At 37.8% G+C, this 15,554-nt stretch overlaps 1 protein-coding gene across 3 annotated transcripts in view; it reads left to right on the top strand.

Moving 5' to 3' along the window:
* Fto (FTO alpha-ketoglutarate dependent dioxygenase) overlaps nucleotides 1–15,554 on the top strand; it is a 390,959-nt gene that overhangs the window by 157,453 nt on the left and 217,952 nt on the right. For all 3 annotated transcript variants that reach the window (XM_048355586.1, XM_048355584.1, XM_048355585.1), the window contains exons 5-6: nucleotides 5,069–5,148; nucleotides 15,213–15,356. In XM_048355586.1, the coding sequence (XP_048211543.1) occupies nucleotides 5,069–5,148; nucleotides 15,213–15,356 (224 nt within the window). The remainder of the gene's footprint in view (nucleotides 1–5,068; nucleotides 5,149–15,212; nucleotides 15,357–15,554) is intronic.

Here is a 15,554-nt window from a genome sequence, read left to right as displayed (position 1 = left end):
ATATTAGAATCAGAAAAGAGCTAGAACTGGAATATCTGACTTTTTTCCTCTAAAAGCTTTATAGCTAGGACAAGTGCCTAAGTTATTTTTTACCAGTATGGTCTGGTAGTGAACAGCTTCCCAGATTGCACAGTATATTGAAATAACAAAACATTTCTAATTCCTCCCTTTTCTCACTTGTATTGTTATTATTCATTTCATTTCATGCTTATGGCTATATATGGATATTTAATTGAATATATTGTTTCTAATATTTGAGAAAATTGTTTGATCAATAAAATATAAAAATAATAGTTTTAATTTTTAGGTTCATGTGTTCCTTCTCTCAGGCTTTCTTTTTAAAAATTTATTTATAGTTATTGTGAAGGTGATATACTGAGGGGTTACAATCAGATTAAGTCAGACAAAAAACACTTTTCTTCTTGAACAATGTCACCCCTTCTCTTGCTGGTTTCCAGTTTTTCCTTCCTGTCCCCATGCACAAATTGTTTAGTTCATTTTCAATATAGTGTCTAGTGAATATCACCTCTGTATTTGCTCACCCCACCATTTCTCTTACCCCCCATTACCCTCCCAAAGACAGATAAACAAGTTAATGAGGAAATAAAAACCAAAACAGCAACAGAGGTAAAAAAAATCCCTCCTGTTGTCATTTCCTGGAGTTCATTTCAATAAATAGTATTTTATGTGGTCAGATACACGTAGCTATTGCCCCTATGTGGTCCGCTCCTAAGAATATCTTTTTTTGATCTCACTCTGTGTGAATGCCTAGAGACCCATATAATCTACCATGTTCCAGGGGATTTTTTTTTTGTTTGTTTTTTTCATTTACCATCCAGTGTATTTACTTGTAGATTTATAGGCACATTTTACTTACCACAAATGAGGGAAACCATGCAACCTGTCTTTCTTTGGGCCTACCTTACTTCACTTAATATAAATTTTTCCAACTCTTTCCATTTCCTTATTAATGGTACAATATATCATTCTTTCTGGTGGATGAGTAGAATTCCATTGTGTATTATACCACATTTTCTTGATCCATTCATCTACTGAGGGGCATCTGTGTTGATCCCATATCTTAGCTATGGTAAACAGTGCTGCAATAAACATAGTTATGCTAATAACTTTAGTGTGGCCTTGTTTGTGTTCTATTGGATAAATGCCCAGGAGTGGAATTGCTTGTTCATAGGAAAGCTCAATGTTTGGTCTTTTGAGGAACCTTCATACTGCTTTCTAGAGTAGCTGATCAAGTTTGCATTCCATCAACAGTGCAATAGAGTTCCCTTTTAGCCACATCACCACAAACATCTGTTGTTGTTAGTTTTCTTGATAATAGCCATTCTAACTTGGGTGAGGTAGTATCTCAACATTGCTTTGATTAGCATTTCTTTTATGCCCAGAAATGTTGAACATTTCTTCCTGGGTCTGTTGGTCGTTCTTTCTTCTTCTGAGAAGTCTCTCTTTGTCTTTAGCCCTTTTATTAATTGGGTTGTTATTTCTTTGAGTTTAGTTTTTGAGCTCTCAGTACATTTTAGATATGAGGCCTTTATCTAATGTATATCTAGTGAAGATCTTCTCCCATTCTGTGGGCTTTCTATTTATCTTGCTAGGTATGTCTTTGCCATGCAGAAACTCTTCAGTTTGATACAGTCTCATTTATCCAGTCTTTCTTTGATTTGTTGTGATTCTAGATCTTTACTTAGGAAGTTTCAATCCATGCCTAGGAGTCCTAGTGTTTTCCCTAACCCTTTCTGTAATACTTTCATGGTATCTGGCCTTATATTGAGGTCTTTGATCCATTTGGATTTGATTCTGGTGCAAGGTGGTATATAGGTTCCAGCTTAAGTTTTCTGCATGGATAGCCAATTTTATCAGTACCATTTGTTTAAGAGGCTTTCTTCCAATCTGTGTTTTTGGACCCCTTATCAACTATTAGATGGCTATAGGTCTGTGGGTTCATTTCTGGGTCTTCTATTCTCTTCCATTGGTCCTCAGGCCTACTCTTGTGCCAGTACCAAGCTATTCTTATTACTGTGGCTTTGTATTAGAGTTTGAAGTTTGGTTTTGATATTCTTCCAACTGTTCTTCCTGCTAAGGATTATTTTTGGTATTTGGGGCCTTTTGTTATTCCATATGAATTTTTGGATTGATTTCTCTATTCTACTGAAGCATATTGTTGGGATTTTGATGGGTATTGCATAGAATTTGTAAATTGCTTTGGGAAGTATTGCCATTCTCACAATGTTGATTCTTCCAATCCAGAAGCATGGACATTTCTTGCATTTACTTAAATCTGTTTCAGTTATTTTTTCAGATTAACATTTTCACAATAGAGGTCCTTCACATCTTTGGTTAATTCCTAGGATTCTTTTGTTGTTGTTCTGAGACTATTACAAAAGGAGTTGCTTTCCTGATTTCAGGCTTACTCTTCTCATTGTTGGATACAGAAACACTGCTGATTTTTGTGGGTTGACTTTATACCCAGCTACTTTGCCAGAGTTTCGGATCAGCTCAAGTAACTTGGGATGAGGGGAATCTATAGGATTCTTTAAATACAGGATCATGTCATATGCAAAGAAGGGTAGTTTTACTTCTTTCCATAGTTGGATCCTCTTTATGATTTTCTCTGGTCTTATTGCTCTTGCTAGGGATTCCAATACTATATTGAAGAGGAGAGGAGAGTAGAGAGTGGGCATCCTTGTCTTGGTCCTGATTTTAGAGGAAGTAGTTTCAGATTTTCATCATCAAATATAATGCTGGCTGTAGGTTGGTCATATACAGCTTCTGAGGTTCTTTCTTTACTAATGTAGATATCAGACTTTTCTTTCAGATTTTCTCCTCCTCCCTCCCTCTCTCCCTCCCTTCCTTCTTCCTCTTTCTTTCTCTATTTTCCTTTCTTTAGAGCTGTTCCTGGGGCTTGGACTCAAGGCCCTGGCACTGTCCATAAGCTTTTTTTGCTCAAGGCTAGCATTCTGCCACTTGAGCCACAGCTTTTGTTGGTTAATTGGAGAAAAGAGTCTCATGGACTTTTCTTGACTTTGAACCACCATCTTCAGATCTCAGCCTTCTGTGGAGCTAGGATGTGTGAGCCACTGTACCTGGCTGATGTACCTGGCTGATTATCTAGTAATTTTTAATAGGAACAGCTTGGCCACTGGAACAATGTTCCTGGTCATCTGTGAGGTCTACTTTGTTGAGCCTACTGTTTTCGGGTGCTTCCTTTTCAGTATCTGGGCAGTTTCACTCACATATTCACAGTGCTTAGCAAAACATTTGAAACCTTTCTGTAGATCTTTTTGCTCCCTCTCTATGCATAGTCTTCTATTCTAGTATTCTGACTTACAAGTCTTGCTGCCTTGACATTCATAAATTCTAATATCTATCTTTTTAGCTGACTTCCCCCTTCTCTACTCTGGTTTTGAAACTATTTCTAAGTAAGTTAGAGAATCTGTAAGCATTATTTATCTTGTTTCTATTGTCAAGTGTCATAACCTTTGAGTCATATTTTTGCCTTGTGTTGTAGTTACTTAAAGCAGAGGGTAAACTATGGCACTGTTATTCTATAACTGACAGTTGAAGCCCATTAATTGTCAATTTGCATTTTCTTTCTAGGTTTTCATCTTTTAAGTTGCTTTTGTTGGCATATACAATGCCTGGTAGCCATTGCCTCTTACATTACTATCTTATTTGGTATCATGGCAAGAGGCCAGTGGCTACATAGGAAAGCATTTGCTCTATTTTTTGAAGTAGAAGAAATAATACACGCAGCAGAAGTGATAAAGAATTTGTCTGCTGTATAACTTTAGTCCTTAGGTTTTGCAAAAAGTTGTCTGTTGATCTTTCTCTTAGCTCTATGGTTTTAGTGGAGTATTCTTCAACTGATGAATTTACCAGCTACTTCATTCTTGTGTCATAAATTCTTTTCTGAGAGCTAAACGTGTTTGGCAGAAGTGGTTGGTTTTTTGCCTGAAATATTGTTAGGACAACATTGATATCTCAGTTACAGAAAGAAAGAGGCAGAGTTTAGATGAAAGGTGTTTATTTCTAAATAACAGAAAAGAATTCTGTCTCAGTTTATAGATTTGACTAGAAGTAACAATGTTATTTGAAGGAGAAAGAAATTCAGTACGCAAGTAGTTGATATCATATGGGTGGGTGTCATAGGAGTGGGACCACCTCATGTTTGCTGAGATTAGTCTTGGTTTATTCTTGCATCAGAATAATTATTGTATTATTAATGGCATCCCTTTTAACTTTTGAAAGTATCCTGCTTTGTATCATTTATGTACTTCTGCATATAATAAAAGATTGTGGGGCTGGGAATATGGCCTAGTGGCAAGAGTGCTTGCCTCCTACACATGAAGATCTCGGTTTGATTCCCCAGCACCACATATATGGAAAACGGCCAGAAGGGGCGCTATGGCTCAGGTGGCAGCGTGCTAGCCTTGAGCGGGAAGAAGCCAGGGACAGTGCTCAGGCTCTGAGTCCAAGGCCCAGGACTGGCCAAAAATAAATAAATAAATAAATAAAAATAAAAATAAATATTAAAAGATTGTAAGTGTAAATAACTATAAAACAATGTTATAAATATGTAAATATATATTTATATGTACACACATAAACATATAATATGTATATATTTGTCATCCCAACAAGCATTTATTTATAGAGTATGAGATGTTAATATAAGGTGTTAATTTCTTGTTAATTCTTTTTTTCATTATTATTATTATTTAGTGCTGGTCCTGGAACTTGAACTCCTGGGTACTTCCCCTGAACATTTTTGGTTAGGGCTAGCTGTTTACCACTTGAGCCACAGTTTCTCTTTTGGATTTTTGGTGCTTAGCTGGAGATGAGTCTCGTGAACTTTCCTGCCCCTGCTGGCTTAGAGCCGCAGTTCTCAGATCTCAGCTTGCTGAGTAGTTAGAATTACAGGTGTGAACCACTGGTGCCTGGTATTTCTTGAAAGAGTTTGACGTTTACTTTGTGTTTTAGTTAAACAGTGGATAGTCTATATTAACTAGTAAGCATATTTTAGAAAAAAAAATTTTTTATTTTCCTGCAGATGATCTCAATGCCACCCACCAACACTGTGTTTTGGCTGGTTCCCAACCTCGGTTTAGTTCCACCCACCGAGTGGCAGAGGTAAGTGTAAATAAAACTGTGATTCACACTTAACTCAATGTGACAGAAGTGGTTGAGCAAGTAATTTATCATGGAGCTTTAGATGAATCCTTGATAGGAAAATTGCTTCCATCTAACTTGAGTTTAGTCTCTATTTATGTACTTTCTTAAAAGCTTTTGGTTGTGTTGGATGCATTTTTAAAGTTTATTCACAGCATGGGATAAGTGTGTTTTGTTTCTTGGGATTGTATTTCTCAGAGAATGCAAATGCCATTTTGCTAGTTTCAGATTTTCATAGGTGGTAGTAAGTGTCAAGTTCAAGGGCAGGATATATCCAGGGGATATGAGGTGAATTTGTATGCCTTATGCGTGTGTTCATTGTGGCTGGGTTCAAATGTCTGAGAATTAACATTTTTCTTCAATTTTGTTTAGATTAAGTTGAGGACAAATTTATAGAGGTGTTAAGGAGTATTTGAGTTCCCTAATTGTGTTTGTATCCCAGACATTTCTTGCTAAAGTCTAGCGGCAAGGGCTGTTGGTCAGCTGATCAGACAGACTAGTTCAGAATGGAAAGTATAGAAATGAAAAAAACCTAGAAGCATCACTGTCAAGATCCAGACAGCAAAGGAATGACCATGCGAAGAATCACAACTTGGTGTACAAGTGTGTTGTCTGATCTTTGCCTTCAAGGTTGGCTTCTTAGGAAACTACAGGGATACATGTGAGAAAACTGGGAAGAAGGGTTAATTCCATGTGGCAAAGAAGCACAAGCATAAGGCCTTTCTGGTCATGAGTCTCTGTGATTTGATAAGGCAGTGGCCCTGTCTTTTGATAATTATGTAGCTTAACTGTAGACTGGCCATGTTGTTATATGGCAGAAAAGGCATGAATGACTTACTGTTTCTAAGAAGTCAGAAAGTCCATCTAGCATTCCTGTCTCCCTCTTCAGCCTTTTCTTCTCATTTCTATTCATTCATCGTTTAAAAAATCTTTCAATGTCTGTCATGTGTTTGGGAGAAAGAGCTGTCAACATGACTCTTTTGTCCACTACCTTTGTTGAACTTACATTTCAGTTGGGGAGACAAATGTTAAACAAATCAACACAATTAATTGTTTGAGGTCATTTGAGTTATGCTTTTTGGAAAAGGTAAATGCCATTGGTAGGTGTTGCTTGTTATAAGTAAGTTCTGCAAGGAAGCAAAGAAGAGGGGAGGGAGGAGGGAAAGCAGTTGGAAGGGAAGGTATCCTCCTTACATCTTTCCTAGTCTAACCTAGCAGAGGAGCCACGCTCATTAGGTGTGTTCAAATGAATGTTCAATGATGAATAAAAGCTTGGGAAATTATTTTTGATAGGATAAAAGTCATACCTAATTCATATGGTTCTTGTGAGGATTAAATGAGTCAATGCATCTAAGTCCTTTTATAGTGACTGGTATACAGGCAAAGATGTCAGCCACTAATACTGTTATTAAATTACTACTAATATCTTTTCATTTAATTCTTAATAGGATAATAGGACATAGGGACAACTAAAGATCTTTGTGTATTAGTGCAGATATAGAACAAGAGACATTAAATCATCTATGGTTCTGTTGGGCTCGGTTGCCTCTCCCGGCGTGGGGATTAAGGCTCAGCTAGGTTTCTCACCACCCCCTTTTCTCGTCCTCTCTCCTGGACACCCGCCGGCAGATAGCCAGGATGGGATGGAGGGGTCAGGGCCGACCTCACGAGCTTGCGGCTGGATGAGAAAGCGTGCCCACCTCCTTACCGGTAAATAAAGTCAGGCATACGCAAGCCTCGAAGGAGGCTTCCAGAGCCAACTGATTTATTAAAGCGGGGGTAAAAGGAGATGATAGCGAGAGAGGGCGATCGGCCAGGACACGGATAGGCTGAAAGCTGTCACATGATCCCCTTGAGCTAACGTCACTCAAAAGCGCCGAGCCAGGGCAAGACTGGGAGGCGCCTGGGCAGGCGAGACTGGGAGGCGCCTGGGCCGGCTAGAGAGTTGGGGGCTGGGTGCAAAGCCAGTTCTTCTGGTTCCGGACCCAGAGAACCGTAGCCTGCTTCCGCATTCCCCAGGGCTGGGGGGAAGGGTGTCAACCCCCCCCCCCCAAGTCTAAAGGCTGGATCCCAACATGGTTCTTCATTGTAAGAATTGCTGTTTATTGAAAGCTGCTATTCAGAAGGGATTTCAAGTCATTCATCTATTCTGCAAACTTTTATTGAACTCTGTGTTTAAGATATTCTTCTCTTTTTTAGTTGTACTGGAGCTTGAACTTGGGGCCTCTACTGCTGAGCTATGGCTTCAGCCCTTTTTTGTGCTAGTTAGTTTTGTGATAGGGTCTCATTTGGCTCAAAACTAGGATCCTACCTGTCTCAGCCTCACATGTAGCTATTATGACAGGCCTGAGCCACTGTATCAGCTATAGGTTGAGAAGGAGAGTTGTGGCTTTTTTTCTCCAGGCTGCCCTTGACCTATGATCTTTCTATTCTCAGCCAACCTAGTGGCAAGGATTACAGGTATGAGGCACTGGTTCCTCTTCAAGATATTCTTTTATTGCAGCTTCTTGCTTGGCTGGTGCTTTGTCTTTTAAGCCAAACCTCCAGCTCAGCATTTTGCCAGTTTTTTGGAGATGGAGTAACAGGGTTTTCTATCAGACTGGCTTGGAACTGCAATATACTAGATCTTAGCCACTGAATAGCTAGGTGACAGTCATGAACCACTGGTTCTCATCTGTCATTGTGTTCTTTTAGGTACTTGTGAGCAAGAATAGCTAATATATTTTGTGACTACAAGAATCTTACCAGCTGGGAGTGATGATACATATCTGTAATTCCAGTTCAAGGCCAACCTAGGCTACATATTAAGACCCTATTTAAAAAAAAAAACTTAAGCCCAAACACAAATTATTCTTGCAGACAACTGGTAGGCTTAGTGTAGAATACAAGGTAGCAAGGAATGTAAAGTATCTTGGGTTAAGTGAAGTTTACCTCCAGGATAGATAAAGTGTGGACACTGGATATGTACAGGATTAGGTGGCTTTAGGACATTTTAGGATAGTTCCTGAGATGGTCCGGCATCAAATTAGGAATCTTGTGATTGTGATGAGACAGTATATATTGAGTGACCATGATACTGAGATATATTTACTGGATTTTGGTTACCATAGGGTGTGTAGGCAGGTGGCACCAATAATGAAAGGTGTTGAGTATCAAATTAGCTGTTTGAGTTTAAGTTGGCAATTGTATATTGTTGCCTACTTTTTTACTGACATCTTAGAAATAATTTAAGAAAGGTGAAAGAATGGAGATGTTAGTTAAACTTGTCAGGGCTGAACTATGTTATTAGTGAGAATAAGGAGGATATTCCCATGAATGATACAGATGCTATAGTGTGAGACTTGGCAGATGATTGGCTGACAGGGAGAAAGGAAAGTAAAATTGAATAAGTGCATGAACTTTATTGGATGTTTTCCACGTGGCCGGTATTGAGCAGACTCTGAGTTTCAAGTCTGGGTATGTGGGGGATTATATAGCTATTATAGCCATATCATGAATCTAGGGCATAAGATTAGGGGAGAAAGTAGCTTATCTTGAGCAGAATAAATTAGAGCTGCTACATGGAGAGGTCCAGTAGGCAAATGAAAACATGGGATTGGAAACTAGGAGAGAACAAGTAACTTACCATCCTTTATTTCCTCTAGTGAATATACACAGCAAAGTTCCTGAAAGCAGATCCTTTAGCATAGAATAATTTGTAAAGTACTCCCTGCCTTGATTCCTTTTTGCTAGGGGACCAGTTCCATTCTATTGTTAGTTACTTCCAAAATAACCCAAGGTGTAGTTTCCTCAGATTAATCATAGTCATGTTTGTTTCTGAAGTTTAGGCCATATTTAAGTATTAATTAGCTTTAAATATAGAAAGGGAATGTGTATATGTGTATAGTGATTCTGTTGGAAGAAAAACATCCCAAATCTATGATTTTCATATGCTCCATGCTTTTCTTCCAAGCTATATGTAATAGACATAATGTCACATACCATAAATGCATTAAGAATCTGCTGTAGGCTGGGAATATGGCCTAGTGGCAAGAGCGTTTGCCTCCTACACATGAAGCTCTTGGTTCGATTCCCCAGCACCATATATGGAAAACGGCCAGAAGGGGTGCTGTGGCTCAGGTGGCAGAGTGCTAGCCTTGAGCGGGAAGAAGCCAGGGACAGTGCTCAGGCCCTGAGTCCAAGGCCCAGGACTGGGAAAAAAAAAAAAAAAATCTGCTGTAATGCCTTTATGGTATGTGATTTTGCTCATTAGACAGATGAAATGATGTAAATATCCTTCTTTTTGTATTATATTTCAACAGTTGGAAAACTATAGCCTATGGAGAAGTTGGTTGTTTCTGTAAATAAAAGTTCTTTTATTTTGTTTCTGTTATACTGAAGTTTGAACTCAGGTTCTTGAGCTTGCTAGGTAAGCTGTATGACTTGAGCTTCATTCCCAGTCTTTCTTTGCTTTAGTTACTTTTTGAATAGTGTCTTGTGCTGTTTGCACAGGCTGTCCTTGGGCTGTGGTCCTCCTACCTAGGCTCCTAAGTAACTGAGATGACAAGCACATGAAACCACTGTTGGTTCGTTTTGAAGAGGTTGAGGCTTGGTAATATTTTCTCCAGATGACCTTGATCCTTCCAGTTTCTATCTCCTGAGCAACTTGGATCACAGGTGTGCCCACCATGCCTGACTTGCACATTAAAGTTTTTTTTTTGGAATATAGTCGCACAATTTTTTGCATATTGTTCCTGGCTGACTTGGGGTTACAACAAAGCAGATATACAAGTATAAGATGTTGTCTACTGTTATAAGAATAAGTATGTTATCCTCTGTTAGAAGTGATCTTGTGCAAACAGGTCTTAAAATTTGTCTTCATATTAAATGTAATTTTAAAAACAGAAATAATTATTTTAGATAGCTTTATTCCTATGAAAATATTTCTACCCAAAACAAAAAAAAATGATGATATTTAGTGCTGCTAAAGTTACTGTAAAACTCATATGTTCACATCCCGCCCCCCCCTCGTCTCTCTTTCATGCTGGTCCTGGGGCTTGAACTCAGGGCTTTGGCACTGTCCCTGAGCTTTTGTGCTCAATCTCGTAAGCCATAGCTCCACTTCCAACTTTTTGGTGGTTAATTGGAATAAGAAGCTCCTGGACTTCTCTGCCTGAGTTGGTTTGGGACCTCGATCCTTATATCTTAGTCTCCTGAGTAGTTAGGATTAAAAGCACGAGACACCGATGCCTGGCTTATTCATATTCTTTTAGTATTTCTTCTCTCTCTCTTTCTTTCTTTCCTTCTCTCTCTCTCTCTCTCTTTTTCTTTTCTTTTCCTTTTACTTTTCTTAATTCTTTTTTTTTTTTTCTTTTTGCCAGTTCTGGGCCTTCAACTCAGTGCCTGGGCACTTCTCCCTGAGCTTCTTTTGCTCAAGGCTAGCACTCTACCATTTAAGACACAGCACCACTTCTGGCTCTTTCTTTTATGTGGTACTGAAGAATTGAACCCAGAGAGGGATTCATGCATGCTAGGCAAGCAGTGTACCATTAAGCCATATTCCCAGCCCTTTTAGTAGTATTTTGAATTGGATTTATTTTTCAGTTATTTGGTTTGTGAAAACAGCACCATGAAATTTTCCTAATTTTGATCTTATACCATTATTTTTAGGAATAAAACAAGTAATTGAATAGAATGATATTGATAGAGATTTTTCCAGTATAATCAATAGTAGTAAGAAGCTGAACAGATTCTTAATGCTTTTATAATATGTGATTATTTAATTAAACTGTTCAAATTCACCTTAATTAACAACATTGGAAATTGTAGTTCTGAATATTTGTGTATAAACAGTAGAAAACAGAATATAAATTGATGTCTGCATCAATTGCAACTAAGTGTGGATGAAGAAAACTATGGGAAGTAAAATTGGGTTCAAGTGGCAAGGTTGTTTTTATCTCACTGAAAAATTTTAGCTTCATATTACATTATTGTTACCAGTAGTAGACAAAAAGAAGTTTTCTTGTAACACTGAAGATTCATTATTATTCCCCTCAATAGAGGGGAAAATAATTTATACAACTTCATCCCTCATTTTTTCCTAAATGTCTTTTCCTTGTAGTATTAACATTATGTGATTTATCTATGCCAAACAATATGTAGGAAACATATTGCCTTAAGAAAGTAGTATTCTGACATTCATGTAGTCCATCACTAAAGAAATCTATTTAGCTTTATTGGGTAGATGTAAATAGATTGTGTTTGCTGGCTCTTGACCTTGAATTGATTTTATTTTCATTTATAGTGGTGACAGAATGTTCTTGGGGGTCAACATAGAATATTACTTAAAAATTTTTATTTTATACATAATTATTTTTTGCATAGGTAGTTACTCAGATGGCTCAATATTCAAAATATACCTAAGCTTATATATGTATTATCTCTTTCTTAAATCTACTAGCACCCTCTCCCTTCTTAGATAAAACAATGTCATCAAATTTTTGTTATCCTTTTAATTAATACATATATACATACACATGTATATCACACACATCAATGTTGTCTACCCTATATACTATACTTATTGAATTTCTTTTAGAAAACTTACTGAAAATTTCTCATCATCATATAATTCTTATGCTGGCATAGGCCAACATAAGAGTTTTTAATACAACACCAAAAGCACAAGTGACCTAAGGAAAAATAATTGAAAAATGGGAGCTCTAAGAGTGAAGTACTCTTTACGTCAACAGAATGAACAGACAACACAGAATTGGAGGAAACATTTCTAAGTGTCATACATCATGCAAAGAATTTCTATTTAGAGTATATAAAGAATACTTAGATTTAAATAATTAAAAAGAAATAACCCTGTTTAAACTGATAAAGGGTTGTGAGAGACATATCTCAAAGAAAGCACATAAATACCAATAAGCACACGAAGACCATGCACCATGCTTAGTCACTGGAAAAATGCAAACCAAAGGAAGGGGATATCACTTTACACCTACTGAGATGGTGAGACTCAAAAGGAAAGTAACAAGTCTTCACTAGCATGTGCAGCCATAGGAACCCGCATTCCATGCTGGAAAGAATGAACAATGGTGTGGTCACTTTAGAAGCAACCTTACACTACTTTAGAAAGTTAAATGCAAACTTAGCCTATGACACAGCAATCACATACTAGGTATAACTCAAGTATAATTACGTAACCATGCATAACGGGTATATAAACCCATACATTAGCTTGTGTCATGGCTTGATCCCTATTATTGGAAAAGTGGACATAGCCCCGGAGGTGTATACAGCTCAGAGGTTCCTCACTATATGGAGGGATCAACAAAATGAGGCTTATGCAAACCATTGTATAAGTTATTTGCCCATAGAAGGATGAAGTGCTGATACATGAATATGTATGACATATATATGAACATGCTATGACATGAATAAACCATGAAAACATGATATGTCTAAGAAGCCAGTCACAAAGAGTCTCATTGTGTGATTTCATTCTTTACATGAATCATGTACAGAATGGGCATAAGTGTGGATGTAGGAAGTATACTCATGGCGTTGGGCTGGAAAGGTTGGTGCAAATGGGAGAGAGTGACTATTAAAGGTCCTACGATTTTATTTGGGGGGATAAACAAAATGAGTTAATTGTAATGGCATTTGCACAATTCTGAAAACACTAGAAAAACACTAATTTGTGCACTTTAAATGGTTGAATTTTATGACTTTTAAATTACATTTTCAGGGCTGGGAATATGGCCTAGTGGTAGAGTGCTTGCCTCATATACATGAAGCCCTGGCGCTGTGGCTCAAGTGGCAGAGTGCTAGCTTTGAGCAAAAAGAAGCCAGGGACAGTGCTCAGGCCCTGAGTTTAAGCTCCAGGACTGGCAAAAAAACAAACAAACAAAGATTATATTTTGAACAGAACTGTGACAAAAAGCAAACACTCAACAACAGCCTGACTGTAGGTTCTTTATCCCAAAGAACATTCACTAAACCCAGAAAAATAAAAAATTCCCTTTCTACTTCCATTTTTATAGCTGTAAATAAAGTTACAACCCCGTTGCTTTAGCTAGTTCCATATTGATGGGGAATTTCGGTTGTTTCCAATCTTTAGTGCTGATATGTGAACACATCATTAGTATCCTTGTACATAGGCTACTCAGTTAGTTACTCAGGAAGATGCAAGCAGAATGACTTTCTAGACAGTGTGTCATTTAGAAGTATGTATTGGGGGTGCTGTATGTGTATGAATTCACTCCTGTTTTTTTTGTTTTTCCTTTGCTGAAAATTGGAGTGCCTGCCCTTTTGCTCTTGGTACTCTGGGATTGTATTAAATATATATTAGTCAAGCTTCTGTTTTGGGCATAGAAACTGTATTTCCCAGGCTTGTTGATGTTACATGGGTTAAAGGAGCAATAACTGCACAAAGAATTTTTATACTAGAGAATTTGCCTTCAAGGTTCTTTCCAAGGGCTCAGTCTAACTTATAAATATGAAAATAAAAATATTTAGGGCTACATTTCCATCATTGCATCAAAAGATTATATATACATATATGTATGTCTGTGCATATGTATATATGTGTGTGTATATATATGTCTTTTATCAATCTTAGACATCACTTCAATATCAAAAAAGAGATGCCCATTCCATCCATATCCTGTTGTGCTCTGACATATAGTTTTTTTTAATGTGATTTCTTTATATATATATATATATATATTATCAAGCTGAATTACAGAGAGGTTACAGTTTCATACATTAGGCATTGGATACATTTCTTGTACTGTTTGTTACCTCGTCCCTCATCCCCCCTCCCCCATTCCCCTTTCCCTCCCCCCCCATGAGTTGTTCAGTTGACTTACACCAAACAGTTTTGCAAGTATTGCTTTTGTAGTTGTTTGTCTTTTTTACCCTATGTCTCTCGATTTTGGTATTCGCTTCCAATTTCCTAGTTCTAATACCAGTATACCCGGTTTCCAATATACTCTGACATATAGTTATTCAGAGGAGTTTTCACATTTGATTTCTGTTTCATTCAATGCCTTGAAGAGGTATGAACTAGATAACTGTGCTCTTGCTGATGTTCAAATACTACATTCTTGTCTTTGAGCATGCTTTGAGGGCCCAAGCCACAGATTTAAAATTTTTTTTTTATTTTATTGTCAAGGTGAGGGGTTACAGTTACGTCCATAAGGTAGTGAGTGCATTTCTTGTCAAACTTCTTTCCTCCTCCCTCAGTTTCCTCCCTCCTCCCAATCCCCCTCCCCCGAGTTGTACAGTTAATTTCCAACATATTGTATTTACGTTTAATTGTTATTTTTAATGTACTGTGTGAAATTATTTCTTTTTTCTTTCATTTTTCTTTCCTATGGTTTATCCCCTGCTGTCACTGTATTTGATTTTGGTACCCTGGGTAGAGTGTGTGTGTGTGTGTGTGTGTGTGTGTGTGTGTGTATACACATGTGTATACACACATATATATTTTTTAACTGAATAAGGGAAGGGAAGGGGAACATCAAAATGGTGAGACAAAGGATAAAGAGTGAACCAGTGCAACAAATTCTTTATTATTAGAAGAATCTCTTCTGCCAAGGACTGTAGCTGCCTAGTATTATGCTTTTAATAGCAAAGGTAAATAACTCATTTGCCTTGAGTTTATAACATTAATTTCCCTTCTGCTGTTAGTATTCTTTTTTGACCAGTTTTGTGATCTGACTTCTTTTCTTTCCTGTGGTTAGGTTCACAGTCATTGACTAGTTATTCATCCTGTGATTATTTATTTGCTTCTACATTTAGGACTCTGTTCTGGATGTTCTAGTACATGTAGAAAAAACCGTGTGTGTGTGTGTGTGTGTGTGTGTGTGTGTACCTCAGGGTGCCTACTGTTGTTGAGAGCCAGGAGGGCCACGTAGTAAACAAAAACTGGCCTGGTGAGTGACCTAGGGGAGGTCTAGTGAGTAGTCCTAAGAAGTGTGCCTGGTGAACTTGGATCTCACTCATAATCCTGACTGTTGGTTCTTTCTTGGCAGTGTTCCACAGGAACCTTGGATTATATTTTGCAGCGCTGTCAGTTGGCTCTGCAGAATGTCCGTGATGATGTGGACAATGGAGATGTCTCTCTGAAATCCTTCGAGCCTGCAGTTTTGAAAAAAGGAGAAGAGATTCACAATGAGGTGAGGACTTTCAAGACTGTGTGAGGTCTGAGATTCTTGCCTGCTTGTAAGCAGACAAATTCATCTGCTGTGTTCTTGCTGGTATAAGACATGGGACTCCTAAGTCAGTGGTGAAAGCCCAGTGATTACAAGAGTGGTAACCAGAACATTGGCATATTGGTGCTTTTTCATTTGGGCTACTGTAACAAAATACAACCC

This window comes from Perognathus longimembris, chromosome 10, assembly GCF_023159225.1.
Source record: "Perognathus longimembris pacificus isolate PPM17 chromosome 10, ASM2315922v1, whole genome shotgun sequence".
Lineage (NCBI taxonomy): Eukaryota > Metazoa > Chordata > Mammalia > Rodentia > Heteromyidae > Perognathus > Perognathus longimembris.
Note: the sequence above shows the minus strand (reverse complement) of the source record. Positions and strands in the feature narration are given on the sequence as shown.